The sequence below is a fragment of the Pelophylax lessonae genome (assembly GCF_965119305.1).
Source record: "Pelophylax lessonae genome assembly, chromosome: 11".
In the NCBI taxonomy this organism is placed as follows: Eukaryota; Metazoa; Chordata; class Amphibia; order Anura; family Ranidae; genus Pelophylax; species Pelophylax lessonae.
In genome coordinates, this window is record NC_138778.1 from 50,341,084 (window position 1) to 50,367,286 (window position 26,203).

The 26,203-nt window shown below is 45.9% G+C and overlaps 1 protein-coding gene across 5 annotated transcripts in view; it reads left to right on the forward strand.

Moving 5' to 3' along the window:
• The window catches only part of RALGAPB (Ral GTPase activating protein non-catalytic subunit beta), a 185,213-nt gene that overhangs the window by 66,981 nt on the left and 92,029 nt on the right, over positions 1–26,203 (forward strand). For all 5 annotated transcript variants that reach the window (XM_082271891.1, XM_082271892.1, XM_082271893.1 and 2 more), the window contains 2 exons: positions 6,169–6,314; positions 24,204–24,420. In XM_082271891.1, the coding sequence (XP_082128017.1) occupies positions 6,169–6,314; positions 24,204–24,420 (363 nt within the window). The remainder of the gene's footprint in view (positions 1–6,168; positions 6,315–24,203; positions 24,421–26,203) is intronic.

Here is a 26,203-nt window from a genome sequence, read left to right on the forward strand (position 1 = left end):
CATTATTGCAAGTGTTAGGCCCTATTCACACATGCGGACCGTTCAGATACGCCTGTTTGTTTTTCAGGCGGATCAGAATGGATGCCCCATGTATCCCTATGGGGCAGCGGATGTCAGCGGAGACATGTCCGCTGACATCCGATCCTGTCCGTCAAATCCGGACGGAGGGAAACCCTATTTACCATCCGTCTGGCGGATCAGATGAGAATGGAAAGGCGGTCCGTTCTCATCCAATTCCCCCATAAAGGACAGCGGGGATCTGACAGCTCTGTCTCCGCACACAGAGCGGAGACAGAGCTGCCATCTGCCTGCTCAGCGGGGATCAGCGGATCGATCCCCGCTGAGAAAACGGAGCCGACATGTGTGAAAGGGGCCTTCAAGAAAAAAGTTGCCCAATAGTGAACAATCAATCAATTGAAAAAACAAAAATAGTGACTACCATTAATATTGGGTAACCATAAACTCCTGTGCTATAAACATACATACACGTATTGGGTAAATAAAGCCCCAACAGTCCACACATAAAGTACTCTAGTGCATCTTCATATTTCAATGTGTGCTCCACCATATACAGGGAGTGCAGAATTATTAGGCAAATGAGTATTTTGACCACATCATCCTCTTTATGCATGTTGTCTTACTCCAAGCTGTATAGGCTCGAAAGCCTACTACCAATTAAGCATATTAGGTGATGTGCATCTCTGTAATGAGAAGGGGTGTGGTCTAATGACATCAACACCCTATATCAGGTGTGCATAATTATTAGGCAACTTCCTTTCCTTGGGCAAAATGGGTCAAAAAAAGGACTTGACAGGCTCAGAAAAGTCAAAAATAGTGAGATATCTTGCAGAGGGATGCAGCACTCTTAAAATTGCAAAGCTTCTGAAGCGTGATCATCAAACAATCAAGCATTTCATTCAAAATAGTCAACCGGGTCGCAAGAAGCGTGTGGAAAAAGGCGCAAAATAACAGCCCATGAACTGAGAAAAGTCAAGCGTGCAGCTGCCAAGATGCCACTTTCCAACAGTTTGGCCATATTTCAGAGCTGCAACATCACTGGAGTGCCCAAAAGCACAAGGTGTGCAATACTCAGAGACATGGCCAAGGTAAGAAAGGCTGAAAGACGACCACCACTGAACAAGACACACAAGCTGAAACGTCAAGACTGGGCCAAGAAATATCTCAAGACTGATTTTTCAAAGGTTTTATGGACTGATGAAATGAGAGTGAGTCTTGATGGGCCAGATGGATGGGCCGTGGCTGGATTGGTAAAGGGCAGAGAGCTCCAGTCCGACTCAGACGCCAGCAAGGTGGAGGTGGAGTACTGGTTTGGGCTGCTATCATCAAAGATGAGCTTGTGGGGCCTTTTCGGGTTGAGGATGGATTCAAGCTCAACTCCCAGTCCTACTGCCAGTTTCTGGAAGACACCTTCTTCAAGCAGTGGTACAGGAAGAAGTCTGCATCCTTCAAGTAAAACATGATTTTCATGCAGGACAATGCTCCATCACACGCGTCCAAGCACTCCACAGCGTGGCTGGCAAGAAAGGGTATAAAAGAAGAAAAGCTAATGACATGGCCTCCTTGTTCACCTGATCTGAACCCCATTGAGAACCTGTGGTCCATCATCAAATGTGAGATTTACAAGGAGGGAAAACAGTACACCTCTCTGAACAGTGTTTGGGAGGCTGTGGTTGCTGCTGCACGCAATGTTGATGGTGAACAGATCAAAACACTGACAGAATCCATGGATGGCAGGCTTTTGAGTGTCCTTGCAAAGAAAGGTGGCTATATTGGTCACTGATTTGTTTTTGTTTTGTTTTTGAATGTCAGAAATGTATATTTGTGAATGTTGAGATGTTATATTGGTTTCACTGGTAAAAATAAATAATTGAAATGGGTATACTGTATATTTGGTTTTTGTTAAGTTGCCTAATAATTATGCACAGTAATAGTCACCTGCACACACAGATATCCCCCTAAAATAGCTAAAACTAAAAACAAACTAAAAACTACTTCCAAAAATAGTCAGCTTTGATATTAATGAGTTTTTTGGGTTCATTGAGAACATGGTTGTTGTTCAATAATAAAATTAATCCTCAAAAGTACTCATTTGCCTAATAATTCTGCACTCTCTGTACAAAGAGTACTCCATCACTAGGTTAAATACTCGCTCACCTCAGGACAAGACCCTCAAAAGGGCCAACACAGCATAATGGTAATCAATCTTGTACACCAGATAGTGGGTCCTCTGCTCACTTCCTCCTCTGATGATAAAACGTCCCCAGGTGGGATGACTCCACAGAACTCTCAGAATAAAGGAAAAATGTCCAATAATAGTGCAATAGGCAATCTTGCAATATCGTGGTTAAAATGCTTAAGAGAATACCAGCCAAGCTTAAAGGAGTTGTAAAGGCAGATGGCTTTTTTATCTTAATGCATTCTATGCATTAAGATAAAAAGCCTTCTGTGTGCAGCAGCCGCTCCAGCACCCCTAATGCTTAGCTGAGCAAGCCCCTCTGTCCAACAATGTCCACGAGTCCCTCGGCCATCCGGGACTCTCCCTCCTCATTGGCCATTGGCTTCAGTTGCTGTCAATCAGTCATTTAGCCAATCAGGAGAGAGAGGATGGGGCTGAACGGCAGCTCCGTGTCTGAATGGATACATGGAGCTGCAGCCTGGCTCTGGTGCCCCCATAGCAAGCTGCTTGCTGTGGGGGCACTCTACAGGAGGGAGACGCCAGGAGCAGGGAAGAGGGACCCGAGAAGAAGAGAATCTGGGCTGCTCTGTGCAAAACCAACTGCACAGAGCAGGTAAGTATAACGTGTGTTATTTTAGAAAGAAAAAAACACAAGACTCTAAAATCACTTTACGGAAATGCACTCACATTTATTCAGTTAAAAACAAGCAATATGATATAACAATAACAGGGTCTCACACCATCCAGATTATGTAATGATACATGCCACCTGGCTCTCCCTGTACGTGTTACACCACTCTCCCAGGTAGCTTCCTCAGAAGGTGAGCCGGGCGGCTAGGGCGAGCGTGTTATGTACCGATTGGTAATTAACTCTGTGATCGGTACGCGCATGCCCATCATCCTGAATTACAACATAAAAAAAAAAAATAGAATTTTTTTTTAAAAAACATTGGCCTATTACAGCAGAAAAGCACCTAAGAGAAGTATTACCGCAAAGCCCCCACATTACGAGATAGGGTCGTTAAAAACGTAATGGGGCCACCTAAGAAACAGGACCTTACGTTTTTACCGGAAATGGTTCTTTCCTTGCAAACATTGTAAAAATTAAAAGAATGAATTGCAAGAGAAGATATCTTTGGATGGAGTGACTGCAACAGGAATGGAATATACAACTTCATCACATGTAGAACAGAGGGGGTGATGTATGTTCTTCAATGCCTGTGTCAGAAACAATACATTGGACGAACCAAACACCCCATGTGGAAACGAATTTGGAAACATGTACAAAATATAGTCAAAGGCTACCCAAAACATGGCATTTCCAAACATTATGCAACTCATCACGACAAAAACCCTTCCTTGTCGCTGTTTTGGGGAATAGAAAAATACCAACCCCATTGGAGTAGTCAATATTTTTTAGTTTTTTCAATTGATTGAATGAATGATTGTTCACTATTGGGCTGCCACTGTCGCAGTGGGAACACATTTAGTGATAGCAGCAGCCTCACGTTATATATAAGAGCAAGTGGCAGCGCATAACATCTTTATTTATTAATGCAAGCGTAGTGTGAAGGGGGGCATCAGTCTTTCCATTTTTCTGTGTTCATTTTTTATTTAGCCATTATGTATGTTTTCGCAAACATTATTGACTTACAAAATCTAGAATACTGCAGTTTCTTAAATCTATTGGGAATTAAAGGAAATTGGTGATTGATTTATGTAAGATGGCCTAATCTTTCAGCATGTTTCCTTCTTAGATTTCTCAAATCTCAAGATTTTGGTGTGAATGGTGATGGGGGAAATTTTGGCAGTAGATGTTGATCACTTTTCATAGATGACTTTACATTTCAAACTACAGTTTAATTGTAGTGTTTTAGTGACTTTAAAGATCTACAGAATGCTACATACACACTACAAGTTTACTGTAAATGCTCTTGAGAATTTTAAGAAAATTGACCTCAGATAATGCATTCTACATATAAAAACGGGTGTATATATTTAATAACGCAAAGAGCAGTATAATTATGTGCAGGACCGCAAAGTAGCATGAAACTGCTCAAGTCATGTTCATAACACATCATTGCTCTATGCATATTGTTATTAAATGTTGTTATGCAAAATATGATCAATTCTTCAAATGGTTGGTCTTGTAGTCTGTTTTCATTTCCTCCTAGCAATTTTCGTTTCCTCTTAGCAATCCGTCAAATTCAAGGCTACATTGTAAAACAATATATATTGCTATAAAGCAATACAGACCATACAAGACCATCCTTGCATTCCTTTTTTGATCTGCTAGGGAAAGGATGGTAATGAGATATAGATCCAGGATGGGTAATGTTAAAAAGTACCTGTATTGTGGATGTGGTAATGCCCAAAAAAAAGGCAGGTAGAGGACAATTGACTATTCGCCAGTATTGCTTGTGGTTTCCCTACAGCCAGTCTTTTCCCCATTACTGACCTACCATGGTTTGTTCTTCACTGTCTCTGTGTGGGGGTGACCATCTTGGTAGTGGAGCAGAAGTATGATTCCACCTGTGAAAGCTGCCCCAGTGGTAGCCAAGAATGGGGAACAATCAGGCAGGAGTGGTAGAGGAATCGTTGATGGCTAAGAATGATTGAAGCACAAGGATCCTTGCATAGCAGGTACTGCTTTCTCTCAAGCAAGAAATGAGCAGCACAGTAATGACATCACAAAATTCTGAGACTAGTCGTGGTTGCAGGAAAAAAAATGGAATCATCTTTGGCCTCCCTTACTTCCTCTGCCTTCCAATTTTTGTAATTGTGATGAATAACCACACACTGATAAAGGAAGGGGGAGTTCCAGCTTCAGGAGCTGGAGTGGAGATTTGTAGAACAGAATACTGGGTTTTACAGCTCTCTGGGCACTAAGGTACCTGAAAGTGTCACCGTATTGGGTTCAAAGTGACTTTATAACCTTGTTTAAAACTTTTATTGTCTTTAATACTTTGTTGTTTTTTTCCATTTCCCTGGTTATGAATTTCTATTTAGGCAGAGGTTGTGATAAAATTCTATTATCTTGATCCAATAAGCCCAGGGCTGATTTGTATCTCTGAGCAACCAAGGCAAAACACTCTTCTTTGCTTTTGAGTCTTCAACTGACAATTGTAAGAAGCTAAAAAGATTAAGAAGTGTGGTTAGTATCTGTTGCAGTATTTTACTAATTTGGCTAAATTAATCTTCAGGATAAAATCCCCTTTAATTGTGGGACGAATAATAAATAATTCTAGACGTTCACTTAAAGCAGAGTTACAGCCGTTTCAGTGTTTCTTAAAAAGTCAGCAGCTACCAAAAGTTTAGCTGCTGACTTTTAATAAACACACACTCACCTGTCCCACGATCCAGCGATACGGCCACCCAAAGCCTCGGTTCTCTCCCTGGCCCCGGCATCACTAGTGTGGGCATCCGGCTGTGACAGCTTGCAGCTTCGCGCATGTGCGAGTCGCGCTGCGCTTCCTAAATAGCCAGGCAATCATCTGGGACCTGTGACGTGTCCCAGAAGATTGCAGGGAGGGAGGGAGAGAGAACTTCTGCCTGAGACACCTAAGTGGGAGCGGGTACCTGTCAAAACTAGGTACCTGCCCCCCCCAAAAAAAAAATGACATGCCAAATGTGGCATCTCAGGGGGTCAGGAGTCCTTAAAGCAGAATTTCCCCTTTAATACTGAAGAAGCAGAAGGGCAAAACTACTTGGCACTTTAGCCTAAAACCCAGTGCATAACCTATAAACAATGACATTTCTGGTCATTCTAGTCAAAGCACTTGACCTTGCTATAATAAATTTGGTCAAATCTATTATTCTTGGTGACTGATGTGCTTCTGCATCAATGCCAGAGACAAAACATTTATGCTGTGATTGGCTTAGTTGATTGTAATGATGTGTAGGCGGTTAATCTCCTCCGAATCATATTTGTTTGTTGGCCTTCCCATAGTAACTTGTTTACTTGCCACTAGGTATCTCTCGCCCCAGGGCTGACAGTGCTCCACCCACTCCTGTGAATCGGCTAAGCATGCCACAGAACACTGCAACCAATACCACGCCTCCACACAACCGGAGACATCGAGCTGTCACTGTTAACAAAACCACTATGAAAGCAAGCGTAAGTCAATTTGCTGGAGAATTCCCTAATCTGTTGTGTTCTAGAACAATATGAAGTCAATTGTCTATTTTAAATCATTGAAAATTATTCACTGGAAATGTGTTATTTTGGTTTAGGGCGGTTGGTTGCAAACTGAATTACCCAGTGTGGTTTAGATGTTTTTTTCTTTACTCTAGGTTACTATAATAGGTTGCAGTGCTGGGATAAGGTCGTTTAGCACCAAAGGCAAAGGCCCCCCATAAGCTTTGAGCACTTCAGCAGCATAGGTTGTAGGCCCTGCCCTTTTTGCACCCCCCACCCCTTCTGCTAAAGTGCCCAAGGTAGTTGAATTATCGCATACGTCTCGGCCTTTCCCGATAGGCTGATCCAGCAGCCATTAAATAATTCTACAGCACATGTTTTTTAGGAAGTGTCTGCAAGCATGTACAAAATGAAGAGGTAAATGAGACAGGCTAAAGTGTTTTCCAGTGGCCAAAACTTTGGAGAAGGACACAAATATAAATTTTTACAAAGTCTGCTGCTTGTTTTTTATGATGTAAAAGAAAGTGCAGAGCTAATCAAGTGAATAGGAATAAATAGGGACCCTATTATAGGGTACGACTGTATTAATATCACTCATGGTTTCAAATGTTTGATATCAAAACTTACTAACTAAATCTCAAATATTAAATAACTCAGTGTGAGAGAAATGTGTAAAAATTATAGCAATGAGTTATCCAAACTGCGTATCAACTATGAATATTACCACCACATGTATATGTATGTATGTATATATATATATATATATATATATATAAAACAAATTTAACTCCCTAAATATTGATATATTAAACTTAATACCTATGACCACAAAGACAGGGTTAATATCCCATATCCACACAAATAGTGTTATAAAATGTGCAGTCCATGCAAGTGAAAAATTCCAGCTGATGTGTATAAACAAATCGCCAAAATAGTGATCCAAGACGGAGATTGAATATTCAAAGAACCACGATTAGAGATCGCCGCTGTGAAGAATTTCACCACCACCAAAAATTAGAGGCTTACCGGAACAAGTGGACCTTATTGGCAATATGCCTAATGGATCTGTACAGGCAGCGGTGTATCACTGAAGAGTGATCAGATAAATTGCAAATAATTGCAAAGTCCCTCTTTGCCATGAAAATGAACTTAATCCCCAAAAAAATTTCTTTCACTCATCGATGGACACAGTTCTCCATAAATCATAACTACTGGATTATATTGCCTCCTCCAGGAGTAGGACTAGGCATAACAAAAAACACCTGGCTATGCCCATGGGCCATCCTCAGGATGGTATATAACCACCCTCTCTGCTCTAGGTAATCAGTTTTCTAGTCAGGAGTAAGGACCTAGGCTCCTGGCTTGAACCTCTGGTCCTAGCAATTTTTTTCTCTTTTCTTACATCTTTTTTGTTTTTTCTCTCGGGAGATCTACAATCAACTGCTGGGCTGGGTGACGGGCTTGATAACCTAGATCCAGTGGTCCCCCCAGCCCAGTCAGCCAGTGCGTGCAGACCACAGCTATGTGCTTGTTTGGCCGTGGCGCAGGGTCACATACGACCGGGCTTGAGTCTGAGTTGCAGCGGTCCTTTGGCCGACAGCACCCCTACTTCGGTGGCGAGGATTCTGTCTGGAGCATTACCCGCACCATGGAAGGGTAAGTACAGTCGTCGTCGTCCCCCCCCCCCCCCCCTCCCCTTTTTGATGTTTTTTTTTTTTTTTTTTGGGGTGGACGCAGGTAACCGCCAGGGATGGTCAGACCTACTTGCAGGTTCCCTCCTCCCATCCTTAAAAATCCCTCAGTGAGCTTGGCTTCCCCCTACTCCCTTGCCCCCTGTCTGGTCCTGGAGTCTGATGTCCCCCGCTATACCCAGGGTCCTTGCATAGTGTGTCCTGCCCTGGTAGTCTGGAGGGGTCCCAGTGTAGGAGACCCCTAGGTGCATGCCCCACTGTTTGCAGTGTGAGTATAGTGCCGGGGATCCCAGTGCACAGACTGGTGCAGAGTGCGCAGCAGAGTCTCCCCTAACGAATGTCCTACCTTCAGGAGGGGGTCCTCTTGCAGAGGATGCAGTGTTGCAGAGGGAACGGGGAAGATCCTGGCAGCATATGCTGTTGCTGATGGCGGTCATTTTTCCCTAGTCTGGCTGGTCTCCGGTTGGCGGCCATGTTTGAGTAGCCCGATGTCACGGGGGCCATGTTTGAGTAGCCCAACGTTACAGGGGCCATTTTCCCCTAGTCTGGTAGACACTGGAGATGACCGAAGCCTCATGGGGATGCCGAAGCTCCTCTTCCTCCTCAGTTTTCTCTTCCTATGCCTGGGACATATGAACAGGGATGGCGTCCTTGGTGATGCTTGGTCCAAAATCTCGGTGCTTCTCTGATCGGTAGGGTGAGTCCTTGGGGGTCCCTGCTATCTCTCTCTCTCTGCTGATAGGTATCCTGAGCCTTAAGGGGGGATCCTTTAGTGGTGCCAAAAGATCGTTTTTGTACTGCAAGGTCTTCCTTTCCCTATGGAGCCTCAGTCGCATCTTCCCCACTGACCCCCTAATGGAGGTGGCAGGTTCTGCAGTACTTGGTGTGCTGAGTGGAAGTGGTGTATAGGCAAAGGCCAAGGAGGAAGCATCCCCCGCCTTTCCCTGCTCAGTCTGTCTCCTCTGATTCTGGGCCTAATGCCATAGTGGACGCGGCCCTTCCGGGGGGCTTAATATCACATCCCCAGATCCACCTGATAGTGAAGATGATTCCTCTATGGTCGCAGCAGCGAAATAAAAAGGTAGACGCACTTATCACTGCAGTGCGTGAGACTTTAAAAATGGAGTATGCGGCTGATGTAGCAACGGACGTGGCTGTGTCGTTTGGTTCGCATAAGTCACCTCGCTCTCTAAAGGTGTTTCCTTATGTGCCTTATTTTGACAGGTTTTCCTGTAAGGTATGGGAACAACCAAAATTACCCTTTGTGGTCCCCAAACGTTTTTGCTGTACGTTTCCCTTTTGAGGAGTCCCTTTTAAAAAAGTGGACTAGTCCACCAATGGTGGACCCTCCTGATTAGTAGAGTAGAGAAATCCCCGTCCTTTAGGGCCCCGCTTACAGGAAAGTGGAGGCTGTGGCACGCAGCATGTTTACTATGGCTGGTTCGACATTAGGGCCAGCCTTTGCCTCAGCCCTGGTGTCTCAGACCCTAACTGAATGGGCCAAGCCGGGAGGGTGAGCAGGTCCCCACTGCTTATGTTGATTTAGCGGACCAGTTGGTCCATGGGCTGCAGTTTATTTGTGGTGCAGCTTTGGATACAGCTTCTGTGCTGTCCAAACTTTGTTTCAGCGGTGGTGATTAGACCTGGCCTCTAAGAAAGCTCTCATTGATCTGCCCTTTCAAGGCGATTGCCTGTTTGGGGCTACCCTGGATGACATAATTTTAAGGGTATCACAGGGGGGGGATGGGAGAGTGCTTTCCTGCCATAGTCTAGGAATCTGAAGGAACCTCGTCGCAAACAGGGCCCCCCCCCTTCTCCGCACATGGAAAATTATTTTGTGCTTCTGGGACGGAGGATAAGGAAAATACATCTTTCACATCTTTCAAATCTTTCCCCTGGGAGGTTCTGGTAAGCCTAAAGCTAGCTTCTCCGGACCCGCAGACATGACCCCTTCAGCATGAAGGTCTGCCCTCACCCATTATTGGGGTGGGGGGACATCTTCACTGGTTTCCAGCATCGTGGACCTCCTTCATAAGCGTCAAGGGGATCCACAAAATGGTTATTTTGGGGGTACCCAGAAAGGGGGACAAAGCTTGTCCTTTTCAGGTTTTTTAGGTCCTAGAGTTGTCTTGTGTGGATTTAATGCCTGAAAAGTTCAGGGGATGTCTCGCCTACCTAAGGTCCCCCTATCCCTGACTAGGGAATTGATTTACCTAGGTCTGATTCTATTTCTGTCCAGGGTGGTCCTTCCTCTGGGCAAACGTCAGGAACCACAGGCTGTGATTCATCGGCTGCTGTCACACAGATCGTTCTCTCTCCCATTTTGCATACAGGTTCTGGTGGTATACACCTTCAAGGCAGCTCTGTTTGCACTGTCCTACATGCAACTTCTTTAGCAGGTTTGGATCCACAGGAGGATACCGAGGTTCATGGCAAGATCACGGGTTCCTCTGGCAGACGCAGCAGGCATCCAAAGGCCATGGTAAAGCCAGTATCATCCTTGGCTCAGGCTTCTTCTGCAATTCCTGCGAGGAATCAACGGCGGGGTCCTTCCAATTAGTCTGGTGGCCATACGTGTCCCTTGGGGGCTTCCTCTCAGAGAAGACCAGTTGTCCCAAGGGCTGATCTACCATCCTGCTTTACAGTCGCTGGTTTTAATGGTTCAGTATTGAAAGCCAGGTACTGAGGGATAGAGGTCTGTCTGGATCAGTGATCCCTACTATGATGAAGGCGAGAAAGTCGTCTTCCAGCAAGATATACCATCGTACATGGAAAGCGTACATTTCTTGGTGTGAGTTGATTGGTGCTCATCCTCAATCCTTTTCTCTGGCTCGGATCTTAACCTTTCTTTAACAGTGCATTGATCAGAAGTTGGCCTTGAGTACCATCAAGGGCCAGGTGTCTGCCCTGGCAATCTTCTTTCAGCGACCCCTAGCCACGCATTCTTTAGTTCATATCTTCATTCAGAAAGTTCGACATGTGGCTCCACCTGTACGGTCTCTTTTGCAAACATGGGATTTAAATTTAGTACTTTCAGGTTCTCCAGAAACCTCCATTTGAGAATATTCGGGAGATCCCCTTGCCTTTTATCTCAGAAGGTGACATTCTTGGGGGCTATTACCTCGGCCCGCAGGGTATTGGAATTGGCGGCATTATCCTGTCGCCGTCCCTATTTGGTGGTCCATAGGGATAAAGTGATTCTTCTATCCTGTCCATCATTCCTGCCCAAAGTTGTCTCTGACTTCCATTTAAATGAGGACATTGTATTGCCTTCCTTGTGTCCCAAGCCGTTTCATCCCAAGGAATTTGTTTTGCAAACCTTGGATATGGTCCGTGCGAATCGGGTGTATCTGGCAGCTACTGAGTCATTTCTGAAGTTAGACCCCCCCTTTTTGTGGTTACGGGCGGACCAAGAAAAGGGTTGGCCGCTTCTTCGGCTACAATCTTTAGATGGATCAGACAGACGGTGACTCAGGTCTATTCCTTTAAAGGTCCGGTTCCACCTTTCTCTGTCATGGCGCATTCTACTCGGGTGCTGAGTGCTTCTTGGGCCTTCTGTCATCAGGCATCAATATTGCAAGTTTGCAAGGCGGACACTTGGTCGTTGGTGCATACCTTCACAAAATTCCTTAAGGTAGATACTTTGGCAACTGCGGATGCTTCTTTTGGCCGCAAAGTTTTACAGGCCGCTATTTAAGAGGGGCTGTTCCCTCTTTTTTTTTCTTTAAACTTTTTTTTTCCCCAGACGGGGCTCCTATGTCCTGGTTAAGGGCTCTTATGTTTAGCTTTGGTTTATTTTACTTTTGGACATCTCACTAGTTATGATTTATGGAGCGCTGTGTGGTCGATGAACGAAAGAGAAAATGGGATTTTTGTACTTACTTTAAAATCCATTTCTCTGAGTTCATGTAACGGACACAGCACCCACCCCTTTATGAAGTTCTGGTACTTCTAATACCGCTTGCTACTAAACGGATTACCTAGAGCAGAAAGAGGGGGAGGGGTTCAATACCAAGTTGAGGACGCCCCATGGGTGTAGCCAGGTTTTTTTTTTTTTTTGTTCTGCCCGACCCTAGTGCTGGAGGAGGCAATATAACCCAGTATTTGATTCATGGAGCGCTGTGTCTGTCAAACTCAGAGAAATGGATTTTACGGTAAGTCCAAAAATCCCATTTTCCACTGCATTTGTGAAGGCTTCAGGGCGCCCAAGAAAGTCCAGCAAGCACCAGGACCGTCGCCTACAGTTGATTCACCTGTGGGATCGGGGCACCATCAGTGCAGAGCTTGCTCAGGAATGGAAGCAAGCAGGTCGGTGTGAGTGCCTTTGCATGCGCAGTGAGTCGACTTTTGGAGGATGGCCTGGTGTCAAGAGGGGCAGCAAAGAAGCCACTTCTCTCCATGAAAAACATCAGGGGCAGACTAATATTCTGCAAACGGTACAGGGATTGGACTGCTGCGGACTGGGGAAAAGTCATTTTCTCTGATGAATCCCCTTTCTGATTATTTTGGGCATCTGGAAAAACCTTGTCTGCAGAAGAAAAAGCTGAACTCCTATATTTTATATAGATGTGTTACACACAGAGTGATATATTGCAAGAATTTATTTCTTTAAATTTTAATGAATATGGCTTACAGCTAGTGAAAACCCAAAATTCAGTATCTCAAAGTTAGAATATTACAAAATACCAAAAAAAAAAAAAAAGGAATTTCGCTTTGATAGCGGCTTTTAGCTCATCTGCCTGATTCTCTACAGGGTTAAGGTTAGGCAAGTTTGATGGCCAATCAAGCACAGGGATATTATGATCATTAAACCAGGCTCCTCATGATTTGGGGAGCCAGGTCATCTGCTGGTGTTGGTCCACTGTGTTTTATCAAGTCCAAAGTCAGCGCAGCCCTCTTCCAGGAAATTCTAGACCAGTGGTCCTCAAAATAAAAAATTCAGCCAAGCGCTCACTCCAAGGGGGAAGACTGGCGTGCTGCTCTCCTCAGGCAGGGAACTCCAACATGGGTACATAAAAAAGAGAGAGAAAGGAGGCGCAAACACCTAGTGCATTACCCGTGGTACACTGTTAATAATTTTTATAAAAATGCCAAATGCATACTCACAAACATGAAGATAATAAAAGCGTGTTACAAGAATCCACCATGCATATACAGGAACATGTCCTTGAAGTCAGGGTCCTGACTTCAAGGACATGTTCCTGTATATTAACAGTGTACCACGGGTAATGCACTAGGTGTTTGCGCCTCCTTTCTCTCTCTTTTTTATGTACCAGTGGTCCTCAACCCTGGTCCTCAGGGCCCACGAACAGGCCAGGTTTGCAAGATAACTGAAGTACATCCCAGGTGATATAATTTGCTGCTCAGTGATTGCAGTACTCTAGTCTGCATCTACCTAAGGTAATACTTAAAATCTGGCCTGTTAGTGGGCCCTGAGGACCGGAGTTGAGGACCACTGTTCTAGAGCACTTCATGTTTCCCTCTGCTGACCAGCTTTATGGAGATGCTGAGTTAGGTTTCCAGCAGGATTTGGCACCTCCCCACACTGCCAAAAGTACCAATACCTGGTTTAATGATCATAATATCCCTGTGCTTGATTGGCCATCAAACTCGCCTAACCTAAACCCCGTAGTGAATCAGGCAGATGAGCTAAAAGCCGCTATCCAAGCAAATTTTTTTTTTTTTTTTTTTTAATTGGTCTTTTGTAATATTCTAACTTTCTGAGATACTGAATTTTGGGTTTTCACTAGCTGTAAGCCATATTCATTAAGATTGAAAGAAATGCTTTCAATATATCACTCTGTGTGTAACGCATCTATATAAAATGTAGGAGTTCAGCTTTTTGAATTGAATTACTGAAATAAATGAAATTTTTCATGATCTAATTTTATGAGATGCACCTGTATATGCAGTGCATCCGGAAAGTATTCACAGCACTTAACTTTTTCCACATTTTGTTGTTACAGCCTTATTCCAAAATGAATTAAATTCACTATATTCCTCAAAATTCCACAAACAATACTCCATAATGACATGAAAGAAGTTTATTTGAAATCTTTGCAAATTTATTAAAAAAAAAAAAAATCCCATGTACATAAGTATTCACAGTATTCACAGCTTCTCCCTACTGGCCATCAAAGCTGCTATATATATATATATATATATATATATATATATATATATATATACACACAGTATCTCACAAAGGTGAGTACTCCCCTCACATTTTTATAAATATTTTATTATATCTTAAGGCGGCGTATGGTCTGAGCACTGACAGGCTGACCCCCCCCACCATTTCAACCTCTGCAGCAATACTGGCAGCACTCATACGTCTATTTCCCAAAGACCAACTCTGGTAATGGACGTGTGTTGTTATTTTGAGGGGACAGCAAATTTACACTGTTATACAAGCTGTACACTCACTACTTTACATTGTAGCAAAGTGTCATTTATTCTGTGTCACATAAAGATATAAAATGTTTACAAAAATGTGAGGGGTGTACTCACTTTTGTGAGATACTTTGTGTGTGTGTGTATGTATGTATGTGTATATATATATATATATATATATATATATATATATATATATATATATATATATATATATATGTGTGTATGTATATATATGTATGTGTGTATGTATATATATATGTGTGTATGTATATGTGTGTGTATATACAGTACACCCCTCACATTTTGTAAATATTTTACTATACCTTTTCATGTGACAGCACTGAAAATATGACACTTTGCTACAATGTAAAGTAGTGAGTGTACAGCTTGTATAACAGTGTAAATTTGCGGTCCCCTCAAAATATCTCAACACACAGCCGTTAATGTCTAAACCACTGGCAAAAAAAGTGAGTACACCCCCTAATTAAAAATGTTGCAATTGGGTCCAAAGTGTCAATATTTTGTGTGGCCACCATTATTTTCCAGCACTGCCTTAACCCTCTTGGTCATGGAGTTCCGCAGAGCTTCACAGGTTGCCACTGGAGTCCTCTTCCACTCCTCCATGACGACATCACCGAGCTGGTGGATGTTAGGAGACCTTGCGTTCCTCCACTTTCCGTTTGAGGATGCCCCACAGATGCTCAATAGGGTTTAGGTCTGGAGATATGCTTGGCCCAATCTATCACCTTTACCCTTAGCTTCTTTAGCAAGGCAGTGGTCATCTTAGAGGTGTGTTTGGGGCTATCTTGTTGGAATACTGCCCTGAGGCCCAGGCTCCAAAGGGAAGGGGATCATGCTCTGCTTCAGTATGTTACAGACAGTACATATTGGCATTCATGGTTCCCTCAATGAAGTGTAGCTCCCCAGTGCCATCAGCACTCATGCAGCCCCAGACCATGACACTCCTGCCACCATGTTTGACTGTAGGCAAGACACACCTGTCTTTGTTCTCCTCACCTGTTTGCCGCCACACACGCTTTACACCATCTGAACCAAATAAGTTTATCTTGGTCTCATCAGACCATGGGACGTGGTTCCAGTTATCCATGTCTGCTTGTCTTCAGCAAACTGTTTGCGGGCTTTCTTGTGCATCATCTTTCCTTCTGGGACGAAAGCCATGCAGACCAATTTGATGTTGTGTGCGGCGTATGGTCTGAGCACTGACAGGCTGACCCCCCCCACCACTTCAACCTCTGCAGCAATGCTGGCAGTATTCATACGTCTATTTCCCAAAGACAACCTCTGGATATGACTCTAAGCACGTTCACTCAACTTCTTTGGTGGACCATGGCGAGGCCTGTTCTGAGTTTAACCTGTTGTGTTAAACTGCTGTATGGTCTTGGCCACCATTCTGCAGCTCTGTTTTAGGGTCTTGGCAATCTTCTTATAGCCTAGGCCATCTTTATGTAGAGCAACAATTTATTTTTTTTAGATCCTCAGAGAGTTATTTGCCATGAGGTGCCATGTTGACCTTCCAGTGACCAGTATGAGAGAGTGAGAGTGATGACACCAAATTTAACATACCTGCTCCCCATTCACACCTGAGACCTTGTAACACTAACAAGTCATGTGACACCTTGGACGTAAAATGGCTAATTGGGCCCAATTTGGACATTTTGACTTAGGGGTGTACACACTTTTGTTGCCAGCGGTTTACACATTAATGGCTGTGTTGAGTTATTTTGAGGGGACAGCACATTTACACTGTTATACAAGCTGTACGCTCACTACTTTACATTGTAGCAAAGTGTAATTTCTTCCGTGTTGTCACATGAAAAGATATAATAAAATATTTACAAAAATGTGAGGGGTGTACTCACTTTTCTCTTACGTCCTCCGACAGTCGCCGCCTCCTCATTACTGTTGGGTATTGTCTTCCCATCCGCAGGAATAGCTAGGCATATAGACTTAATCCAAAGACAAAAGGCATTAGCATATACACACCCATGGGGGCTGTCCCATCTGGTCAATACCCCCCCTGCATCACCACTCCCAACTCAGTTTTAATCTGCCTAGCGTCAGGAATAGTCAGGCTTCCCTTGTGCTGGGGCTTCAGTCTCAGCCTTCCTAATCTTTTATTTGATTTTCTTTGAAAATGTCATTTTTTTCTTTTACTTTACTATCTGTTTATTTTGTCAGCTTCTAGTGTTAGTCTTCTCTTCGGATGAAGATGGATCATGCGGTGCTGGGATTCGGACTGACCGCCCTGGTTCTCCAGAGCAAAAGGGTCAGATGGACCCCCAGCCCGCCATCGAGCGTTCAGCTATGGTTCGCCCTGGCGTTACGAACGACCCATCCCTGTTCGCTACAGGGATGTAGCCGTGAGGTGGCTACCTCACAGGACTCGTCTGCGGTGCTGCAGCGTCATGTCCCTGGCTCACGGCACTCCCTGTCAGATGAGGACAGAGGTTTTCCGTGCATAGAGGCTCCCCACGCCATCTGGTACAGGGCAGTCTGTGTTGCTGTGTGTTCCCCGTGTCTGTGCCTGTGTGACTCCCTGTGCGATCCCTGCGGGGATCGCTTGTGCAGATCTGTATGTTGCCTGGGGGTCCCTGTCCCGGTGTCACCTAGGTGCACTGTTGGGGGTGCAGACGTTTGTGTGGCGACCGCAGCGGTGCATCGCGCGATCCGCCATCTTTACTATGGGCACACATGTATAGCTCCTCTGGGGCGATCAAGCATGTCATTTTGGCGCCATCCGCCGCCATTTTGTGGGCGGTAGAACGATCGGTCCGGCCGCATGTCGGCGGCCATTTTGGCGTAGCCTCCAATGCATTCCTATGGGGCAGCCATTTTCCCGGGGTCTGGCATATAGTCCAGCCCTCTCCAGCAGCACTTCCTTTCCATCAGCAGCAAGGACACTGGTAGCAACGCTCTGCGGGCTCTGCAGGGTATCACTCTCAATTTCCCTCTGTATATCGCTTCTGGCTCAGTTTCTTTTCTCCTTTGGGGGTCTTTCATCACTGTAGCAGTAGCGGTGGGCTGCGCACACCGCAGCGCTCTTAAAGGGGACAGTACACCGTTTTTGCACTGTAGTTTGTTCTGATAACTTGAGCCATGGATTCTCAGGAAAGCAAGTTTCCTCCAGCTTTAGTGGGGGGCCCCGGTTCTCCTGTGGCTCTGCTGCAACCCGATCTGGCTGCTGTAGTAGCGACTTTGGTGGCAAATATGGAAATGCTGATGTCTGAACGGGCTGCGAGAAAGAGGCCCAGGTTGTCTCTCTCCTCTGATTCAGATGGGGATATGGCTGCTGCTACTGAGAGCGTGCCCTTTTCAGGGTCCCGCTCATCCTTGGACCCCCTCGGGGTCTGAGGGGGAGGCTGAAATGGAAGGTGTTGATACATCCTCCCCAGGGTCGCCTGAAGAACGGGCGACCATGGATGAGTTAATTGTTTCTGTTAAAGAAACCTTGCATTTAGACGATGAGCCCTGTCCTCCGGGCGTTGTGTCCTCATTTGGGACACACAGGACCCGCAAGTCTGCGCAGGTTTTTCCCTGCCCAGCGGAATTCCATTACACTGTTAATGAAATGTGGCGCACGTTAAAACGTCCATTCCTGGTACCTAGTCTGTTCAAATTGCTTTATCCTTTTGCACCGGCTACGGAATCACGATGGTGTGTGCCTCCACAGGTGGATCACACTGTGGCCGTGTTGAACAAGGCTACCTTGGTTCCTACTTAGGATACCCCGGTTTTCCGGGATCCCACGGACCGGCGGTTGGAGTCTCTAGCCCGCCATTCCTATACGGTGGCGGGTTCGCTGCTCAAACCCGTTTTCGCGTCCGTTCTGGTGGCTCAGGCGGTGGCTGATTGGACTAAGATGCTTAGGAGCAATCTCGTGTCTGATGATGTGCCGCCTGCCCGGCTGGAAATGGTGGATCAGATCCACCAAGGAGTCATGTATTTGTGTGATGCAGCCTTAAATGAGGCCCCCCTTGGTGGCTCGCCTCTCTAGTGTCGTGGTGCTTAACCGGCGACTGATATGGCTGAAGAGCTGGTCGGCCGACCAGTCCTCAAGGAAAACTGTTGCTGATTTTCCCAGTGCTGGCTCTCGCCTTTTTGGCGAGGCGTTGGACACCCTGGCACTATGCTGCCCCAGAACCCGAAGAACAAGTCTTTCCGAGGCAAGCGGGGTTCTGCGCCTAGATCCAATCAGGGGTCCTTTCGTGCCTTTCGGAACCAATCCAAGGGCAAGCCCTTCAAGGCTCAGGGCAACCAGAAGAAGCCCTGGGTGGGTAAGCAGAAGGCGGGCAATGCCGGCTCGGCGGGACAATCCGCCTCTGCCTGAAGGGGCGCCCTCACCCGTTTCAGGGGTGGGGGAACGTTTGCGCGGTTTCCTCCAACCTTGGCTGCTCCGGATATCGGACAGGTGGGTTCAGGAAATCGTTCGATCAGGTTACAAGATCAAATTCCTTTCCCGGCCGGCGGACAGATTCTTTCCCTCCAATCTCCATCTGCTTCCGGGGCGTCTGCAGGACTTGCATCAAGCGGTGCAGGACCTGCTTGCTCAGGGAGTGATTGTCCCGGTGCCTCATCGGGACAGGTTTCGGGGGGTTATTCAAATCTGTTCACTGTGCCCAGGAAGGAGGGCAAAGTGCGTCCTATCCTGGACCTGAAAGCGCTGAACTGCTTCGTGCGTGTTCGGAAGTTTCGAATGGAGTCTCTCCGTTCGGTTGTGGCCTCCTTGAGTCCAGGAGAATTCCTGGCTTCGATGGATCTGAAGGATGCGTACCTGCACATCCCCATTTTCGAGGGTCATCAGCGGTACCTTCGGTTTGCTATCGCAGAGGACCACTACCAGTTTGTGGCGTTACCTTTCAGTCTCGCTTCGGCACCAAGGGTGTTTACCAAGGTGTTGGCGCCGGTTCTGGGCCTGCTGCGGGCCCAGGGCATTGCGGTCCTGGGGTACCTGGACGATCTGCTTCTGAGATCGCGTGCCAGCCAGGACCTTGTGCGCGATCTGTCAATCACGGTACAGACGCTCCAGGAGTTTGGATGAACCATCAAAGTTCAGAAATCGGCGTTGTCTCCATCGCTTCGCCTTCCCTATCTGGGGATGGTTCTGGACTCTGCTCAGGCAAAGGTGTTCTTGCCGGAGGACAAGCTCCGGACTTTGCGGGACGAACTCAGGTCCCTCAGGGACAATCCGTCCTCGTCACTCAGGACCTGCATGCGGGGCCTGGGGTTGATGGTGTCGGCCTTCGAGGCGATTCCCTTTGCCCAGTTCCACGCGCGGGCTCTTCAGACGGAGATCCTGGCCAGGTGGGACAGACTACCTCAGTCTTTGGATCTGGATGTCTCCTTGAGTCACCAGACCAGATTGGCTCTTCTATGGTGGATCCAGTCCCCGTCTGTGGCGGAAGGCAAGTCCTTCCGTCCATTGGTGTGGACGGTGGTTACCACAGACGCCAACCTGTCGGGCTGGGGTGGAGTCCTGGGCAACCTGTCTGCCCAGGGCACTTGGTCGGAGGAGTCCTCCCTTCCGATAAATGTGCTGGAATTACGAGCGATAAAACTGTCTCTTCCAGTGGTCGGACCGTCTCCGGGGCCTGCCTGTTCGCGTACAGACGGACAATGCTACCGCGGTGGCTTACATCAACCACCAGGGGGGCACCAGGAGTGCTCGAGCGGCCCGGGAGGTGACCGACATTCTGTCTTGGGCCGAGATTCATGTCCCGGCGATCTCAGCAGTTCATATTCCGGGTGTGGAAAATTGGCAGGCCGACTATCTGAGCCGCCAGACCCTGGACCAGGGGGAATGGTCCCTACACCCGGAGGTCTTTCAGATGCTGTGTGCAAGGTGGGGATCCCCAGACGTGGATCTGTTCGCATCATGGCTAAATCGAAAGGTGGAAAGTTTTGTGGCAAGAACGCGCGATCCGTGGGCGGACGCCTCGGATGCGTTGGTGGCCCCTTGGCATCAGTATCGTCTGATGTACGCCTTTCCTCCGATTCAGTTACTATCCCGGTTCCTTCGCAGATTGGTCTCGGGACCGCACATGGTGATTCTGGTGGCGCCGGACTGGCCTCGCCGGTCCTGGTACGCCGACGTTGTTCACCTGGCATTGGCGCCTCCGTGGTGTCTGCCTCTGCGGGAAGATCTCCTGTCTCAAGGTCCGATCTTCCATCCTGCTTTACAGTCGCTGGCTTTAACGGCCTGGCTGTTGAGACCCATGTCTTGAAGGACAAGGGTCTATCCCCTGAGGTTATCCCTACCCTAATCAAGGCTAGGAAATCCTCCTCTGGTAAGATCTATTACCGTACCTGGAAAGCCTATTTCGCCTGGTGTGAGTCCAGGGGGTTCTCCCCTCGTTCTTACTCGGTGTCGAGAATCTTGGCTTTCCTTCAGTCTGGAGTGGATCAGCGCCTGGCGCTGGCCACGATAAAGGGCCAGGTGTCTGCACTGGCTGTCCTTTTCCAACGCCCTGTGGCGTCTCATTCCTTGGTGCGCACCTTCATTCAAGGTGTGCGACATTTGGCTCCTCCCAGGAAGGAGCCTTTACCTCCATGGGACTTGAACTTGGTTCTGTCCGCGTTACAGCGTGCTCCCTTTGAAAACATCAGGGAGATATCGTTGCCTCTGCTGTCGAAAAAGGTTGCTTTTCTGGTGGCGATCACTTCGGCTCGCAGAGTGTCGGAGCTGGCGGCGTTGTCTTGCCGCTCCCCTTACTTGATAATTCACAAGGATAAGGTGGTTTTGAGACCACCCCCATCCTTCCTTCCCAAGGTGATCTCTGAATTTCACCTTAATGAGGACATTGTCCTGCCTTCGCTTTGTACGAAGCCTAAACATCCAAAGGAGATTGCCTTGCATTCCTTGGATGTTGTCAGGGTGATCAGGGTTTACCTGTCGTCTACGGAATCCTTTCGGAAGAGGGATTCCCTCTTTGTCCTTCCTGAGGGATCTCGGAAGGGCATGGCTGCGTCCGCAGCAACTATTGCCAAATGGATCAGACAGACCATTGAGCAGGCTTACGCCTTGAAGGAAAGGGTTCCGCCCTTCCCTGTTAAGGCGCACTCTACCATGTCTTTGAGTGCATCCTGTGCCTATTGGCATCGGGCCTCGGTGGCCCAGGTGTGCAAGGCGGCGACTTGGTCGTCGGTGCACACCTTTTCCAAATTCTACAAAGTAGATGTTCTGGCATCAGCTGATGCTTCTTTTGGCCGCAAAGTTTTCTCAGTGCGGCAGTGCCATGATGGACCCTTGAATTTTTTTCTGGGTCCCTGGCTGTTGGCATTTGCTTTCCTGGGCTGTTGCTCCTGTTGAGCATTGTTTTTTTCTGTTGCCCAGTTGGTTCTCTTACGGTGCATGTAAGATTCCTTTCTCTGATGTGGGTACTGCGTTGCCTCTTCTACGGTTGCGTCTCCCACCCCTCATGTCTATACTGCTTTGGGACATCCCAACAGTGATGACTTAGAGGAGGCGGCGACTGTCGGAGGACGTAAGAGAAAACTGAATTTTTGTAAAATCTTACCTGTAAAATTCCTTTCTCTGAGTCCTCTGACAGTCGCTGCCCCCGCCCCTCTTTTGGGGTTTTTATTACCTACGGCTATGCTACCAAACTGAGTTGGGAGTGGTGATGCAGGGGGGGTATTGACCAGATGGGACAGCCCCCATGGGTGTGTATATGCTAATGCCTTTTGTCTTTGGACTAAGTCTATATGCCTAGCTATTCCTGCGGATGGGAAGACCATACCCAACAGTGATGACTTAGAGGAGGTGGCGACTGTCGGAGGACTCGGAGAAAGGAATTTTACAGGTAAGATTTTACAAAAATTCAGTTTTTTTGAGATACTGTGTGTGTGTGTGTGTGTGTGTGTGTGTGTGTGTGTGTGTGTGTGTGTGTGTGTGTGTATATATATATATATATATATATATATATATATATATATATATACTACCGTTCAAAAGTTTGGGGTCACTTAGAAATGTCCTTATTTTTGACAGAAAAGCACTGTTGTTTTCAATGAAGATATTAAATTTAATCATTTAATCAAAAATACAGTCTAGACATTGTTAATGTGGTAAATGACTATTCTAGCTGGAAACGGCTGATTTTTAATGGAATATCTACTTGGGTGTACAGAGGACCATTTCCAGCAACCATCACTCCTGTGTTCTAATGGTACATTGTGTTTAGCTAATTGTGTTAAAAAGCTAATTGATGATCACAAAACCCTTGTGCAGTTTATGTTGGCACAGCTGAAAACTGTTGTGCCGATTAGAGAAGCTATAAAACTGGCCTTCCATTGAGCTGAGTATCTGAAGCATCAGCATTTGTGGGTTCGATTTATACTCTCAAAATGGCCAGAAAAAGAGAACTATTCTTTTTCTGAGAAATGAAGGCTATTCTATTCCATGCGAGAAATTGCCAAGACAATGAAAATTTCCTACAACGGTGTGTACTACTCCCTTCAGAGAACAGCACATATGGGCTCTAACCAGAATAGAAAAAGAAGTGGGAGACTCTGGTGCACAACTAAGCATGAGGACAAGTAAACAAGTCTTAAGTTTAAGAAATAGACACTGTGAGGTCCTCAACTGGCAGCTTCATTAAATGGTACCCGCAAAACGCCAGTCTCAAAGTCCACAGTGAAGAGGTGACTCCGGGATGCTGTCCTTCTAGGCAGAGTGGCAAAGAAAAAGCCATATCTTAGACTGGGCAATAAAAGGAAAAGATTAGGATGGGCAAAAGAACAGAAATTGGACAGAGGAAGATTGGGAAAAAGTGTCATGGACAGACGAATCTAAGTTTGAGGTGTTTGGATCACACGGAAGAACATTTGTGAGATACAGAAAAAGTGATCAGATGCTGGAGGAGTGCCTGACGCCATCTGTCAAGCATGGTGGAGGTAATGTGATGGTCTGGGGCTGCTTGCTTTGGTGCTGGTAAAGTGAGAGATTTGTACAAGGTAAAAGGGATTTTGAATAAGGAAGGCTATCGCTCCATTTTGCAACGCCATGCCATACCCTGTGGACAGCGCTTGATTGGAGCCAATTTCCTCCTACAACAGGACAATGACCCAAAGCACACCTCCAAACTATGCAAGAACTATATAGGGAAGAAGCAGTCAGCTGGTATTCTGTCTGTAATGGAGTGGCCAGCGCAGTCACCAGATCTCAACCCTATTGAGCTGTTGTGGGAGCAGCTATGGAATGTAAGAAGTGCCCATCAAGCCAATCAAACTTGTGGGAGGTACTTCAGGAAGCATGGGGTGAAATTTCTTCAGATTACCTCAACAAATTGACATCTAGAATGCCAAAGGTATGCAAGGCTGTAATTGCTGCAAATGGAGAATTCTTTGATGAAAGCAAAGTTTGAAGGACAAAATTATTATTTCAAATAAAAATCATTTCTAACCTCGCAATTTCTTGACTATATTTTCTATTCATTTTGCAACTCATTTGATGAATAAAAGTGTGCGTTTTCATGGAAAACATGAAATTGTCTGGGTGACCCCAAAAATTTTAATGGTTGTGTGTGTATGTATGTATGTATTGTGTGTGTGTGTATGTATTTATGTATTGTGTGTGTGTGTGTGTGTGTGTGTGTGTATATATGTGTATATATATATATATATATATATATATATATATATATATATATATATATATATATATATATATATAGTGGTTTTTTTTTTTTTTTTTTTTTTTCAGTGATTTTTCTGTGTGGGTGACAGTTCTTTACAATTTTTCTTATTTTTTTGATTATTCCAGGTAAACACAACGCACAGCACAAAGGTTCAACAGCAGCCGTCTTCCACATCCCCGTTGTCCAGCCCAAACCAAACAAACTCTGAGCCACGTCCCTTGCCAGCTCCGACAAGGCCCAAAGTCAACAGTATCTTGAACCTGTTTGCCTCCTGGCTGTTTGATGCTGCCTTGGTTCAATGCAAGCTGCAGAATGGGGTCAATCGGGACAGTAGTATGACAGGTATGCCAGCCTTTGGTACCTTTTTGGCCATTGTCTCCTTTTTAGAATTTACCATACTTCCTGCCTGCAGATTAAACTGCTAGTGAGCAGGTGAGGGAGGGATGGACGTAGATGCATCTGTGATTTTATTCATCCTACCTGCATAGATGAAATGAATCATGTGTTGCTCTTCTAAGTTATATCCATGCACTATTACCTAAAATATATGTATTCATACCTTGCTCAAATACATGCATCCACCTTGATATCAGTTTATAATGTCTCTGTGATGAAAAAACACTTCTAATGCATTACTGCCGAGGAAGCGGTTAGGGAAGTTAGTCACACTTTTTTACCTTTTAATTATGATAGTGTTAGTCAGGTGATGGATTAGTTCCACCAAATGTACTATTATACAGGTAAAAGGGTGGTTCATTTTTAAACTGAATTCAGTAGGTTGTCGTATTATACATAGATTACTTTGTCCTTTACAATTGGTTGAATCCATTAGTAAAAACCTCACTGCAGGCTTTCGACCAATCTTCCTAAAATCTATGAGTCTATTCCAAAAAGTTGAGTGCCAGAAAAAATGCAGCATTGATATGCAGTTCACACCAACCCAACAGCAGAATAAAACAGCTTCTTTACACTGCCCCCCCGCCAACCATACAAACCCAATATAAAATGGTTCTCTTAAAGCGAAGTTCCACCCAAAAGTGGAACCTCCGCTTATCTGAATCCCCCCCCCCCCCCCCCCCCCCAAAAAGAGGTGCCAAATGTTTTTGACATGTACCCTGTCCCCACTTATGTTGGACCTCGCCGCAGTGAGGTACGTCACCAGTTCGGCCCCCCTCCTCCTTCCCCTTGCTGCCAGCCAGTAAGAATGTGCAGTAGGGGGTTACCTTATCGGAAAAGGTGGCCACAGCACCCGACAGCAGATGGAAACATCGGTTGGGGTGCCAACATCGCTTGATTCCAGGACAGGTAAGTGTCCTAATATTAAAAGCCAGCAGCTGCTGTATGTGTAGCTGCTGACTTTTGAATTTTGAAGAAGGGGGGTGGAACACCACTTTAAGACCTCCCTTCTCACAACTAAAGCCTTATGCACAGTTCTTTTAAACACCCCGTTTCCCCAGCAGCCACTAAGAATTAATCACTTCCTACACGGTCTGATTAAAATTTATATTGTCTTAACTTTTTTTTGGATCTTACAGCAGCTGCAACCTGCATATTAGTACTTTGCAACTAAAATTGGCTAGCTCTACGTGTCCTAGGGCCCTGGACAATTATCAATCCCCAATTTCAATAATAAACACTAAAAACTGGCCGCAGGCCAGATGAAGAATAATTCATAGGTTTAAAGGACAACTGTATTTTATGCACTAAATTTCCCTAACCCACATAATTTTAAAACAAATCTATGCTAAAAACCCACCCCAGGTACTTTACTTACCTCTGTAGCAGAGCCACATTCTGCAGTGCTGTGTACTCCATCTTGGGCAAACATCCTCTCTGGGGCTGGTCTGGTACATACACTGTGATCTTGCAGACTTCTATGGGGGGGTCATCACTGGATGCAGCTCCAGTGTCTGGATGACCCTATACAAGTCTGAGGTCTCATGGCAAAGGCTAACCTGCTGCCAAAGAGGATTTCTGCCCAAATTGAAGCGAACAGTGCTCCAGGCTGTGTGTCTGCTATAGAGATAAGCTGTGTGTGGGAGGTTGTTATGCCTCGTGCACACGCAACGATTATCGGCCAACCGATCGGCCGTCTTTTGTCCAGAGTGGTGTTTTGTTGGTTGGA